We start from the raw sequence: 13,790 nt of genomic DNA, 5'->3' as shown, positions 1-13,790 counted from the left end.
CAGGGACATGCAGCTAGGGCCACAGCCCCATCCCGACAGAAGGACGGAGAACCAGCTAGGCTAGGCTCTCGGATGCAATCTTGCTTCTTTGTGACGAAATGCTAGAAGGCACACGGCAAAATGGGCCAGCGTGCCATGTTCTGGACTAAAACATCACAAGACATTAAGGAAGCTGTTAGGCAAACTGTCTCTAAACAGCGTCATCAAGGGCTGCCAGGTTTCAGGACCAGCCTAGATGGGATGACCAGCCGCGCGGCCGCTCCCGACAGTTTACAGTCCGCCCAGGAAGCCGAAGCCCCAACAGGACGGCCATCCCCAAACCAGCACAAAACCACCGCGGAACAAAACCAATGAGAGGAACGCCAGAAAGGCCTCCGAAGATGGCCCTGTCCAGGACGCTCTGGGGAGCAGCGGCCACCAGCTTCGGGGCGGAGGGGACTCCCACCGAGCACCGTTTCCAACCCCAAGTCCCAGGAAACTGGTGGAGACTGACACTGAAGAGAAGTGTGCACGGATGCGTGCGGAGGGTTAGCGCTGGGTCAGGTGACGGCACCTGGCAAGGGTCTGGATCCCGCTGAGCTCACACAGAGTTTCTGGAAAATGGAGCCCACATGGAGAGGGCCCTGAGCTGTCCCTGCAGCCCCTCCTCCCAAGGCTCTGTGAGGGGAGCCGCTCTGCTGGGAAGCAGGGAGGCAGGGTCCTAGGTGGCAGACACCGCACCCTTACCGCCACCACACTCCCAGCATGAGGGCACTCAGGACAAAGCGTGCATGGATGCGGTCTCTGCAGGTGGCAGGTACGTGGCTGCTCTATTTCTCTTCTGTTCCGGCTTCTGTTCCCAGAGCTAAGGGTGGAATTCCCAGTGCCCACAGACAGACAAAGTCCCCCGCAGCTAATGAAGGCATCCCACATCTCCAGAACTTGGGATCTTTGTGTATTTCAGAAGGAAGAATGTGCCCACCCCAATCTCCCCCAATCACTGGTATTCATCCTCTACTCCTCAAGGGTCCTTCATCACGGCCGACGGGGTACGTGTAAGGCACCACCGCTAAAGAAGAGGGGAGAACAACCCAGGAGGAAAAGATGTTAAGGAACCGTAAGAGAAAGATTTTGTACCGTAGGGACAGAAAAGAGTTCCCTAGTGTCAGAGTGTTTCTAATTAATCTTTCTATTTATGAAGACTAAAACATTCAGGGGCGCCTGGATGGCTCAGTCAGTTGGGCATCTGACTTCAGCTTAGGTCATGATCTCGCGGTTCGTGAGTTTGAGCCCCGCGTCGGGCTCTGTGCTGATGCCTCAGAGCCTGGAGCCGCTTCAGATTCTGTCTCTCCCTCTTTCTGCCCCTCCCCTGGTCGTACTCTGTCTCTCTCAAACATAAATAAACACTCAAAAAAAGGTTTTTTTTAAAGATTAAAAAATACAGATCAGGTGACTTCTTAGAATGTGTGTCATGATTTTCCCTTTTAATTTCTGGTATGTGAGAAAACGGAATAATGAGCTGCTTGTAGCCAGCACTCAAACGTTTGCTGAATGAACAGATGAAGTCTTTTTAGGGAAGTATTGCAGGTTGTTCCTAACAAAACAGTGGTCCCGCGCTGGGCAGTACCAACATCAAACCCCACTGCTGAACAAGGGTGGACTAGGGTATGTGAACCCAACGAGCATCCCTCCAAAATGGTAACTCTTTACAAAACCTGGTCTAAAGGCGAACGATCCGAGAAACCTGCCTGTGCTCCCAGGGGGTTAAAAACAGTCATACCAGTTGAACCTAAGAAGCAACCCAACACTTTGAAATGATCATCTTTTTATAAAACAGCGGCTTCTTCAGGGCTAGATGAAAAAGTGCTTCTTTAGGTCAAGATCTTAAATGTCTGGTAGCCAGAAACCTCAGCGGCAACTCTAGTCCAGTTCCTTCTACATGGAATCATCACTTGGGAACTGAAAATACAGCAAAACTGGGGCGCCTGGGGGGCTCAGTCAGTTAGGTGTCTGACTTCCGCTCAGGGCATGATCTCGCGGTTTGCAAGTTCAAGCCCCACGTCGGGCTCTGTGCTGACAGCCTGGAGCCTGTTTCAGAATCTGTGTCTCCCTCTCTCTCTCTCAAAAATAAACATTAAAACAAAAATTAAAAAAAAAAAGAAAATATAGGAAAACTACTCCCATTTGCCCTCCAGTCTATGAACAAATAAAGAACTTGACTGAATTAGACTCCAAACCCAATATTTATGCTTGTCCTCTTAACAAGCTTTAAATAGGCTTCATTTTGACTCAACATCATTTCAAAATTATAACGAAAACGGCCAATAAAATATGTGTGTACTCAATTTGTTAAATTTATGTGTTTGGGGAAAAAAGATTCAGAATAAACAAGTCAATTATTTTCATTAAGTGCATTAAATTTAAGGGTAGTGTTCTTATTATGAGTCTTGCTTTTGATACAGCAAGGCAAAATTATTCCATGATATAGCTATTGAATGAGGCTTACTATTCCCCAGCGATTTCACAAATTACAGTTCCAACTAGCTATAAAATAACCAAATCAGTTCTGATATGGCCACAGAATTAAGCCTGAAAAATAGTGAGGTAAATCACCTCTTTAAAATCAAGTTGTTGAATGGATGGAACTTGAGGGTGTTATGCTGAGTGAAATAAGTCAGGCAGAGAAGGACAGATACCATATGTTTGCATGTATAGGAGGATTAGGAGGAACTTAATGGAGGAACGTGGGGGAGAAGGAGGCAGATAGTGGGGGAGAGGGAGGGAGGCAAACCATGAGAGACTGTTGAATGCTGAGAACAAACTGAGGGCTGATGGGTGGTGGGGAAGGGGGGGTGATGGGCATGGACAAAGGCACTTGTGGGGATGAGCACTTGGTGTTATATGGAAACCAACTTGACAATAAACTATTTAAGAAAAATAAAATAAAATCAAGTTGTTGAACAATATATTCTATATGATTCCATTTATGTCAGGGGAAAAAACCTGTATTTGCATGAGTATATGCATAAAAATTATAGAAAAGTGTCTGGAAGAATATTTATCAAACTGTCAAGGACATATATCGGACCTCAGTAAGGGGCCTCAGGTGGAGAGGGGAACTTTCACATTTTACTCTCTGTCTGTCCTGTTTGGATTTTTTTTACTACAGACCTATATTCCCATGTTACCTCTGTCAACAAATTAAAATCCAAAAACACAAAGCAAACAAATACAATCTGCCTTCTAAAATTGAAACCAATCTCTCATGACCTTACTTTTATTCAACGCTTTTACCCTAAAGCACTTTATTTGCTGTTTTAAATGATGACTTAATTCAAATCTAGTCTTCAGTGACATTTCAGATCGATGGCGTTGGTACATCTAAGAGGCTGCGAAATTTCTCAGTAGGTCTTTAAAAAAAAAAAAGAAAAAAAGAGGAGCAGGATGTCCCTGGACAGGTGTGGTATGCCTACAGCAATGACTGGTTACCCAACTCCAGTCTCCTGTTCTTCTTCCTACTGAAAGGCCCGCGCAAAGTCGGTCAAGGTCACCGAGCAACCAATTAATGGGCAAACACCATCGAGGTTATCCAAGCCCTCTGAGGCTGTCAAAGTAACCCATGGGGTTGTCAGAAAGTCGGCCCCTTAGACATTTCAGACACCTAACAACGACAACACTTCCCCTAAACTGGAGATACAAGGCTAAGACCTAACAGGTAAGGCCGTGTGTGTCGTTTGGTCACGGACAAGGGCGAGTGCCCGATTAACTCGGCTGTAGGGCTGAACTCTATCACTCTATCTGAGCAGCCGTACTGGTCACCACAAAGGAAAAACAGATTAATTACGACCCAACGCTGAGAGACAGAAGATTTCAAATGCGTGGGGCTCCTGAGGGAAGGGAAGGGAATAAAAGGGGTCCGTGAGGAGGTGGTCAGCAGCCTGGCTCATGACACGTCTCTGTCACCAGCAGACCGCAGGCAGGTTCCCGTGCCCCGCGGGCAGAGACGTTGTTCTCTGAGGTCCCCACGAGAAAGGAGATGTGGACTGCCCTCCAGAGAATGGGAAAATGGGTATTACAAACAAAACCAGGATTAAGTACACAAAAATAATGCCAACTTAAGGCAATCCTGAACCTGCTCCCAGACATCAAAGAATCGTAATGGGAAGGAACACACAACTGGTATTGGATTTTTTGCCCCATCTTAATAAAGGCAGGCCCAGGTCCCTGGTTTTTGACGGGTACATGAAAGCTCTTCCTTTGGTACAGGAACGAGTCCCCTGGACCCCCACCTCCAGGAAGACCCGCCGCCTTCCCTCTCCAGGGGTCCTCCAGGACACCCACTTACAGCTCTCTGGTATCTTCCTTCTGTCTCGGGCCCAAACAACCACACTTCACGCCGACCGCTCCGATTCTTACCAACCAGCACCTTCGGGGCCCTGGCCCATTGACACTCGGGCTTCCCTGCCCCTTGAGAAGTCTTCTCAAAGCAGCCCCATGTGCCCAGGCTGTCTTCCACCCCACAATTCTGCCAGGACCTCGCTCTCCTATTACTTAAGAAATGTCTGACATTCCAGCTCTTCCAGGAAGCCTTTCCAGACTGACCACTCACAAGCTACTGCAGCCTCATCTCCCTCCTGGACAGGGTTCACCACTCCCACCGAGCTGAAAGCAAGAACAAACCTGCCTTGCCCCTCCTCCCCAAGGGACACTTGTCCTCTGTCCTCGGAGAGCACAGAATATCAATGTCTTCCTGTCCATCTGCGAAGTGATTTACCATCTGTTTTACTGCTGCCCTTAGATGGTCATCCCCTAGAAGACAGGGACAGGGTGGGGTTCGGCAAAGCCTAGGTCACCTGGATGACAGGGAACAGGGTATTTGGGTGAATTTAATTAAAGGGTTAATAGAAGATTAGATAGAAACTTTGCTTCAACTCTCGTTATGACAAAGCCTGTTATAAAGGTTTTTAAAATACATCTGACCACTTTCCAGCCTGAGTAGAGTTAATATAATTTAATCTTTGATTTAGGATCCTGCAGTACCCTGAGGCTCCTCTATAATTATAGATGCAGAAGATGTAGAGACTGGACTGACGGCGCCCTGGAGGCTAATTTCTAGAATAAATCCTTGCTACCACATCTTGCGAGCTTTGCCTTTCGGAAAGTGGAGCTCAAAAAACAAAGTCGAAATCCCACCTCACTGAAGGGGCCAGTTCAGGGAGGTCCACTGCCATGGGCTTTGTTAAGTCCCCACCACAGTGGCCCACAATTAGTCACTTAATAAAGGGTTCTTGACGAAGGAATTTGGCAACATGTGTTTTCTACAAATGTAAGCTTGATTTTGACGCAGCCACTCAATTCTTTGAAAATCAAGGGGCATTCACACACAGGTGTCCCAAATTTCCTTAAATTAAAAACCAACCCTTGGCGAAGAGTTAGCTGTGCTCACTTCCAAGCAGCCAAGAAACAGGTGTCCAATCATAGCAGATGAGGAGTTCCCCAAGGAACTTAAAAGTATTAATCAAGGAGCCGTAACAGAGGATGCACACGGCCAGGGACATGGGCGGCCAGCAACGGAGCTCTTCATTCAGCTTCCAGGCCGAGGCTCTGCGGAAGGGGTAAGCCTGGGCTCTAGGGACTCAGTCTAAGCCCACACCCTAAAAACATTACAATCTAAGCCACCTCTCTGTGGCCTCGCCATCCCGGATGAACTGGCCCCTGAAAACCCAACAGTCATTTCTCCAAACCCCAAAGGGCAACTCTACCACCATTAGGACCGGTGACTCCTGGGCACGGTCAGGACTCGACTTGGGACAGAATGTTCCTGCATGGAAACCCTGCCCATTTCTGAAAGCGCATGAAGTCCTCTCACACAGCATCTTCCTAGCAACCACCGCCTGCACTGAACTTTACTTTGAACTTCACAGGGGTCCATGAACAGAAATCAGGAGGTATGGGAACTTGAATGGGGTGGGGGGGAGAGCATTACAGCTTTATTTGCAACCTACCTCGATGTGAATGTGAACTCTTTGATTATGAGTGTAGGCAACCACCACAGCAATGTCTCCAGGACCTGTGACTTTGTCCCAACAGAAATCACACGTGCCTATGTATCAGCTCACGGCTGACACAGATGCCTTGACACCTCGGTTTCATTCTTCGCTGTGTCACAATTATGGTAATCGCTAGAACTGCTGTTTGGGCCAGCTATTGACTGTGCTCCTAAGAAATGTATTGCTATGATCCTGAATTTGTTGGTTTTGTTGACTACATTTCAATAGAACTGATTTCCTCTGTTAGTGTGTTTTTAGTTATGAATTTCAAAACACTTCCCAAAGAAAGGGCCCAGTGGCTTCACCAGACTGCTCAAAGGACCTGGTGACACAAACAAGGTGGCACCATTGGGGTGGCATAAAGGCACAAACCCTATAGCAAATCTCTAGCTCTCATCCCTTGAGCAAAAGGAGTTAAACTCCCTGGACCATGAGTTTCCTTATCTTGATCCAAGGAGCCAATACAGAAACCACTTAGTCACCAAAAAAATTAACTGAACACCTACTTACTTCATGCCGGCACACACTTACGGCCGAGTTCTGGGGCTACAGCAGTGAGCACGACAGAGGTGGCCCCTTAACACAGAAGGGCTTGCTCTGTAAAGTGAGCAGTGGCTGGCACATGCGCGTTCTATCAACACTACAGCCCTGCTGCTGACACCACAACACTGCCTGTGTAATTATGTGCTGATTTATGTTGCTTCCCAAGTAACAACTGTTGGCTCATCTGGCTCAGGCCCTCCCAATAAGGCTGCTTAAAGGCCATGGCTGGGCCACATGCTCACAGAGGGGCAGCTGGTGAGATGGAAGAACACAGGATTTGAACCAAATGATCTTGGCTTCAAAACCCTGTGCTGCCGCTTACCAGCTCGGCCAACTCTGCCCGCAACCCCTAGCTGTCCCCCCAAAATCTGTTCTCTCCTTCCCCAGCGGCAACACAACCCTGTCTTTTGCTGTACGCTCAGCATTAAGGATATTTCCCAGCCTCCCTTGCAGCCACGTATGGTCATGTACTCAAGTTCTAGCCAATGGCGATATAAGCAGAAGAGATGTGTGTGACTCAGGAAGCATCCTTAAATTAAGAGGTCTTGCCCTTGCCCTTCACCCATCCTTCTCCTCCCCCATGGTGGGGGCTAGCACTGCCATCTTGGACCATGTCGTGACCTTGGGAATGGAGGCACACACATGGGCCAAGACAGAAGGGGCCTGGACCCACACCACTGTGGAGCATCGTATTGGACTGGGGGGACAGGGGTCTACCTGAAGCAAGTTCCTTAACCTCCCTGAACCTCAATGTCTCCATCTACAAAAAGGTGACAATGTGAGACATCTATCCAGCGAGGATATTCTGAGGACTTGACAAGATAGGGCTTGCTTCACGGCAAAGGCCAGAGCCAGGAGAGGCGGTAAGCAACACGCAGGAGACTGGGGCGTCTTCACAGCCCTGGGGGCACAGAGGTGGCTCGCTCATTCGCAGTTGAAAGGCATCCTAGCCAGTTGAGTCCTTCTGACAAGAATTCCCTTCTCCCGTGGGGCGCGCCTGGGTGACTCAGTTGGCTGAGGGTCTGCCTTTAGCTCAGGTCATGATGTCACGGTTCATGAGTTCGAGCCCCTCGTCCTGCTGGCTGCTGTCAGCTGTCAGTGCAGAGCCCACTTCAGATCCTCTGTCTTCCTCTCTCTCTGCCCCTCCCCCTGTCAAAAAAAAAAAAAGAATTCCCTTCTCCAGCACCCTTGTCAAATGGTCCCTCGGGAAGGGAAGTGGATCTGCTCTGAGACAACTGGGGGGGACGCTATTCGTTCATCCGTAAATCACCATCATCAGCTCTTCCCCCCACCACCCCACAAGGCCTCACTTCTCTCTTCTGCCTTTGATCACCAGTCCTGCCCCAGAGCTCACACTCATCAGAACATCAAAGTGTCCTTCAGTCTCTTTTGGAAGAACCCCGTGGACTCTACCCTAAGAAGCCCTCCCTGACTAACTGGGAGGCCGGTGATCACTGCCTTAGTCCTGACCCATTCAAGGGAGAGGCTCCTCAAACTCTATGATGAAATCCTCTCCCCCTGGAGGACCCAAATGGTCACTAGCCAGCCATGGACTCTTCCTGCGAGGATACCGGGATGTTCCAACCCCCAGCCCCCATCTTTCCTCGCTAACACTTTTCCAGCTATTTCATCTCATTTGCAACATCGGCAGCCGTCTAGGAGGGCATACTATTCATCGTTATGCAAAGCCGGAATCTGCTTTCTGTGCCTGGAGCTTATACTCATCCTTCCTGATTGTCCCCTTCCTGTTCTTGCAAACACAAATCATTTCTGTCTCTCCTCTCTGGCTGTCATCTTTCCATGTCACTGTCGCTCGTGCAGGGTGCTGCCGGCCACAGCCACAGCCTTGCCCCCTCCTCTTCACACGCAGGCCACATTCCCTCCTCTTCTGCCCCTCTGGCTCCACGCACCAGCAGTGGTGACTTTACTATCCTCAAGGCTCAACCAGGCCCCGGCCTACCATGGCTTTGGAATTGGAACGAGGGCGGCCCCGTGGCAGCCAATGGTTCCCAAGCTGGGTGGGGCACCCCGAGCTGCCAGAGGAAGAAACGAGGCTCAGTGGTCAAGAAGGCAGGAAAGCGGTGCGTGTGTGGCTTCGGCAGGGACAAAGGCAAGGGCAGGACTCAGCACCTAGACAGGGGGGAAACGAGGACCCCGACCCAGACCCCAGACGCTGGCAAAGGATGGGAGCAGAAAGCATGGGCCTAACGCCGTGGAGGAGGTGCGGGCGTGTGGAAGATTGCCCTGTACACAGCCTCATGTGCTGTCACGGGGTTTTCGGACCCGAATTGCCACTTCTGGAGGCTGGCGGCACCTGTGTCAGTGCCGGCATGCTCGGCCTCATCCTGCTTTTGGCAGACAAAATCGTACTCCAGGTGTGTGTGACCCACAGTAGCGCAAAGCCTCAGGATTCTCTGCTCTTTGAAATGACACATTAATTTACATTACACGGGGAGAATGCTGATGCATGAATCGGCCCACATCGGACCGCAAGCAGGAAATACCCCCCACCCCGTGACCTGGGTTCTGTTCCCTCCCCAAACACCTCTTGCTGTCCAAGGTTAACGGCAGAGTAGCAATACCCCCTCCCGGCCACACTGAGTGGCCAGGGAAGGGGAGACATGAGACTCCGCCAGTGGGGTGCATGCAAAAACACCAGGCACACCCACACTTCTGAGCCTTCCCACCCGCGCTCACGTCTGCTTGTCGGCTCCCCTTCCATGCCACCTTGACGTTCACTGCCTCCACGGCACCTGTTCACACGGGAAGCTGGGAGTGGAGGGAAGCTAGCAGTGGCAGGGCCCCAGCTCCATTCCACAGAGTGGCCCAGGGCAAACGGCAGGGGGGCAGGGGGGGCGGGCTGGCAGGGGGCCTCACATTTCTAGAGCAGCCCAGCTGGGAGAGACAAAAGGCACAAAAGTCACAGTTCCCTGTTTAGCCCTGGGCGGTTCCTCCTCCAGCCCTGGGTCCCACCCTTCCACCCAGCTCTCTGTCCCACCTAAGTCATCCAGCCCTCCCCGGACCCCCAGGGCTTTCCTTGTTTGTCCTGGTGAATCCACATGAATCACTAATGACTGATTTAAACCCAGACACTAAGTGAATGACAAACATGGTATATAACAAATTCCAATAGGATATTCAGGACGGGCGTACAGAGAGCTACCTGCCTTCTCCACTCTGCCTGGACAGACGGACGGACAGACAGGAGACGGGGGGGGGGGGGGGGAGGGGTGGGCACGGCACCCTCGCCCACGCCTGGGCCGAACACTGACTATCACCAGACCTGCGTCTGTGTGTGTGCTGGGGCCAGGAGGGCTGGCTCTGATGAACTCACACACTGCTTCTCTCACTTGGAATTACCCAGGGGAGCAGAAGGGTGCCTCAGTCGTAGTCCCAGAGAATCTGGCTGAACTGGTCTGGGGCTGCTGCCTGGACATCGAAACATTTAAAAAGCTCCCTCAGGGATTCCGACCTGCACCCAAGTTTGAGACCCACCGACAGAATGTGTATTTTGTATTCCAGACCTGCTTCAAGGCAGTCAAGATATTTAGGACACCTTAGAGCCCTGAACCCGCAAGCTGGGCCTCGGAGGTATCATCCCATTTTACAGAGAGGCGTACGGCAGTTGTGAGGAGACTGAGATTCAAATCTGGCTCCCTAACTCTGAAATCCGGTTCTTTCCACCCAACTGTGAACTCCTGCAAGTGTGCCAACAGTGCAGGAGAGGAGTCTCCACTGCCCGCAGCTCACACCTAAACTCCGCAAATGCAAGGTATCTACACCTAGAGATGCAAACGCCAGAGGCAGCCGTGATGCCCTCTTCCAAACACATGCAAGGTACGGAACCACACCCAGGGGTCAGAGGCTGTGAACACATGTGAGGTCTGAGGACATGGACAAAGGCTGCATGAGCTCCTGGCATGGACGTTTATCCCAGACCCGAGATGTGTCCTCAGATGCCACACTCAAGATGGTGCTCAAGGGTATGGCAAATATGCAATGGGGAGTGAATGCCCTGAGTGGTGTGAAGGGTTCCCTTCCCAGGGCCACAGCTCTCCATCCTGCTCTAGGCATCTTGGCCTTCTGCAGTGCGCCCCCCCCCACCCCCCCGCAAAACCAATCGGAACACACCCGCTCTCGAGAGGCTTTCCACTCCTCCAGTGAGGGGACGTAAGACTGGAACCCTTACACGTTTAGTCTCCAGACCACTCAGCCAGGGCAATGCAGCCCTTCGCCACCCTACTCCACTCATGCCTACTTCCTCCTCAACAAAACAAAAACACCCCGAACTCACAAAACACAGCCTCTTTACCACCAAACCAACTTTCCCCGCAGTAAGAATAACGTGGCCACTTCGAATTAGGAACCAATGTGGACCAGCACAGAAGGGAAGACGCTGAAGTTGAGGAAGCCAACCCATGAGCCACAACCGGGTCCCTAAACCATCGAAACACAGATGGGGCAAGGCCCGGGACAGACAGTTCAAGGACAGCAGATGTTCCTTCGTTGAAGACAACACACAATACCCCACCGCTCCTCCTGGGTCCCGGTCCAGCCTGGCACACACACGCCGGCTGCACCCTGGGGTTCCCGCAGAGCCAAGTGTGGATGGGAAAGAACCACAAAGAACTACAGGAACCAAAGGCAGGTTAAACTTTCACAACGATCGCACTGATAGGCAGAGCCACTTACCCAGCACGGCCAGACAACCGAGCACTGGGAAAAAGCACTTCATGTCGGCAGCAGACAAGAGACACAGGACAGGATGCTTCCTCTTCTCTCGGCACTTAATCTCTCATTTCTGGCAATCCACGTACAGCTCGAGGGCAGGTGTGGAAACAGAACTCAACTCAAAAAATGGGAAGACGTGAAGAAGAGATCGTCGGCAAGACGAGTGGGGGGGAAGGGTGGCCAGTGGCTTGGGTGAAAACTACCCTGTGCTAAAGGAAGGGTCCAGAACAATTCTGAAGGCCCTCTAGGTTTCTGTCACATCCTGTGCCTTGCGGTTTCCACTGGAATTGTAGATTGCAGTGAATTAATCCTCGAGGAAAAGGGAAAAAAGAGTCTGAGAAAATCCTTTCATCCACTGATTATACAGAAATGTCCTTGGCTTCCCAGTGAAGGTGTGTGTAAGCTCCCTCGTTCGGATTCCCCAAAGGGAAGGCGGCGTCGATTTTGTCAAAACCTTTGACAGCTAAATGGCCCAGGAACCGCGCCGACCGTCTGGGTTTCTTCATCCAAAAGTCTGTCTCCATCCATGTCGGGAGGTCACGGAGCCGCCACCGGCCCCAGACCTACCCAGAACCAACCAAGCAAGTTGGCGAGCAGCGGCCCCGAGGCGAAGCGGGTCCCCACAATGCCAGCAGATTCCTGAAAGGAACACAAGGGAGTGGTAGCCGAGGCGAACCCAGCGCCGCCAAACCCAGACGGGCTGAGCGCTGGGCTGCTCCGGACGCCCGGGTCCCGTTCGTGGACCCGAACAGCCCACCCGTGCATCCTGACCTTGGGCAAGGCGCTCCACCGGCCCCCGCCTCAGTTTCCCCGCCCGGAGCCGGGCAGCGGCGCGAAGCCGGCTGGTGCCTGCGATACTTTGCCCACACGCCTCACTCCAGGGAATTCCCTTCGCCTCCGGCCGAGCCCGGCGCGGCCCGTAGCCCCACCCTCCGCGGGGCACCTAGGGAGGGGGCTCCGCCGCGCGGCCGCCGCTCCCGGGTCCACCTCCGGCCCCCGCCCGCCCCAAACGTGGGAGCTCCGCGCGCGCCGCGTCCCAGGTGGCCCAGCTATTGTTTTACCTTCCCGGGTGTTTATTTTTCGCTGATTGGAAAGAAAAGAGACAGAGGGACAAGCGAGCGGGGGCCGCGCTTTCCGCTGCCGGGGCGCGCTCGTGGCGCGCCCGGCCCGGCCAGGGGAGGGTCTCGGGTCCGACCCCCGGGGAGCCGAGCCGGCCCCGCGCCCGCCACCGCCCTCGCCGCCCCCTGCCCCGGGTGTCCGGCCGCCCGCGCCGCCGCCCCTCCGCGCGCAGCCCGCGCTCGCTCCGGATACCGACCTCGCCCCCGGCCCTCTCCCTCCGCGCGTCCGCCTGGCGGCCAGCGGTCCGGGCGCACGCCTCTGGGGACGCGCCGCCTCCTCCCTCTCCCCCCGCAGCCGCACCGGCAGCCGCGCTCCCGCCCCTCCCGAATCCCCGCCCCCCCGGCCCGGCCCGCAGCGCCCGGGCGAGCGGCGCGCGGGGCGAGGGCGGTGGCTTGGGCGAGAAGCTCCGCCCCGGGCCCGCCCCTTTCCCCGCCCCCGGAGAGGTGGTGGGGCGGCTGGCCCGGGGCCTGGCGGGGCGCTCGCGGGCTGGTGCTCCCGCCCAGACGCACCTGCGCGGGGGCGCGGGGGGGAGGGGCGCGAGGGCCACCCGGGGACCCGGCGCGGGGGTGTGGGTGGGCCGGGCAGCTCTGAAAGTTAATCAGAGGTTCACACGCAGGCTGCCCGGCCGCCGGCAAGAAGCACAGGCCCTTCCCACAGCCCCGCAGAGGACCCAGGAGCCTTGACCAGGGAGAGGGCTAGGGCGCTCGTCCTCTCCCCGGGAAACAGGCACAAAGCCCGTGTCGGGAGACGAATCTGTTCTCCTGGCGGAACCCCATATTGCGCTTCATTCTGCGGCAGAACTTACTGGAAGTTGTGGCCGAACCGAACTCGACACAGCCTGCGGTCTAACCCGGGTTCTCCCAGGTCCTCGCCTTTGACCTTGGTGGAGTTACTTAAGCTCTCTGTGCCTTAGTTTCTCCATCTGTTGCTATACGGGGACATACCCCGCCCCTACTAACTAGGGGTCTGTGAGATGTCCGTGGTACGCTTGTAAAAACACTTGCAATGGAGCCTGCCCTATCTCAAGCACTCAGTGAGTGTAAGATATAATTATTTTATGAGGAACAACCCTATCAAACAAGTGCATTTTCATCCATTCAATACTTAATGAACACACACGCATGCTGGGTAAAGACGGTCAAAAGGTGACCGAGGTAAAATAGGACAGTCTTGTCCTCCTGGAGCTTGGTCTGGTGGGGAAACGATAAAACAAGGCATGGCTTGGAAAGAACCAGGGCGTTGAGGAAGCAGGAGCTAGGACCTTGACCCTGTGGGGTGGGGGTGGGGTTGGGACATCAAGAGGAGGGGATTTGGTCAGATCAGGCCAGGTGTCAAGGCTTCTCAGAGGAAGTGAAAAACTAGGAGAAC

At 53.3% G+C, this 13,790-nt stretch overlaps 1 protein-coding gene across 3 annotated transcripts in view; it reads right to left on the bottom strand.

The window, feature by feature from the left end:
- The window catches only part of IGSF3 (immunoglobulin superfamily member 3), a 93,892-nt gene extending 81,198 nt beyond the window's left edge, over positions 1 to 12,694 (bottom strand). For 2 of the 3 annotated variants that reach the window (XM_039242728.1, XM_039242730.1), the window contains exons 1-2: positions 12,619 to 12,694; positions 11,265 to 11,942 (exon numbers count right to left, since the gene is read on the bottom strand). In XM_039242728.1, the coding sequence (XP_039098659.1) occupies positions 11,265 to 11,307 (43 nt within the window). In that variant the 5' untranslated portion in view covers positions 11,308 to 11,942; positions 12,619 to 12,694. Of the gene's footprint in view, positions 1 to 11,264; positions 11,943 to 12,364; positions 12,427 to 12,618 lie in introns of those variants that run through there. The other variant, XM_039242729.1, reaches the window with a different exon arrangement.
- Between the last annotated feature and the right edge of the window lie 1,096 nt (positions 12,695 to 13,790).

This window comes from Hyaena hyaena, unplaced genomic scaffold, assembly GCF_003009895.1.
Source record: "Hyaena hyaena isolate Hyena2069 unplaced genomic scaffold, ASM300989v1 scaffold_217, whole genome shotgun sequence".
NCBI lineage: Eukaryota > Metazoa > Chordata > Mammalia > Carnivora > Hyaenidae > Hyaena > Hyaena hyaena.
The sequence above is the reverse complement of the archived record's forward strand: the minus strand, read 5'-3'. Positions and strand labels throughout refer to the sequence as shown.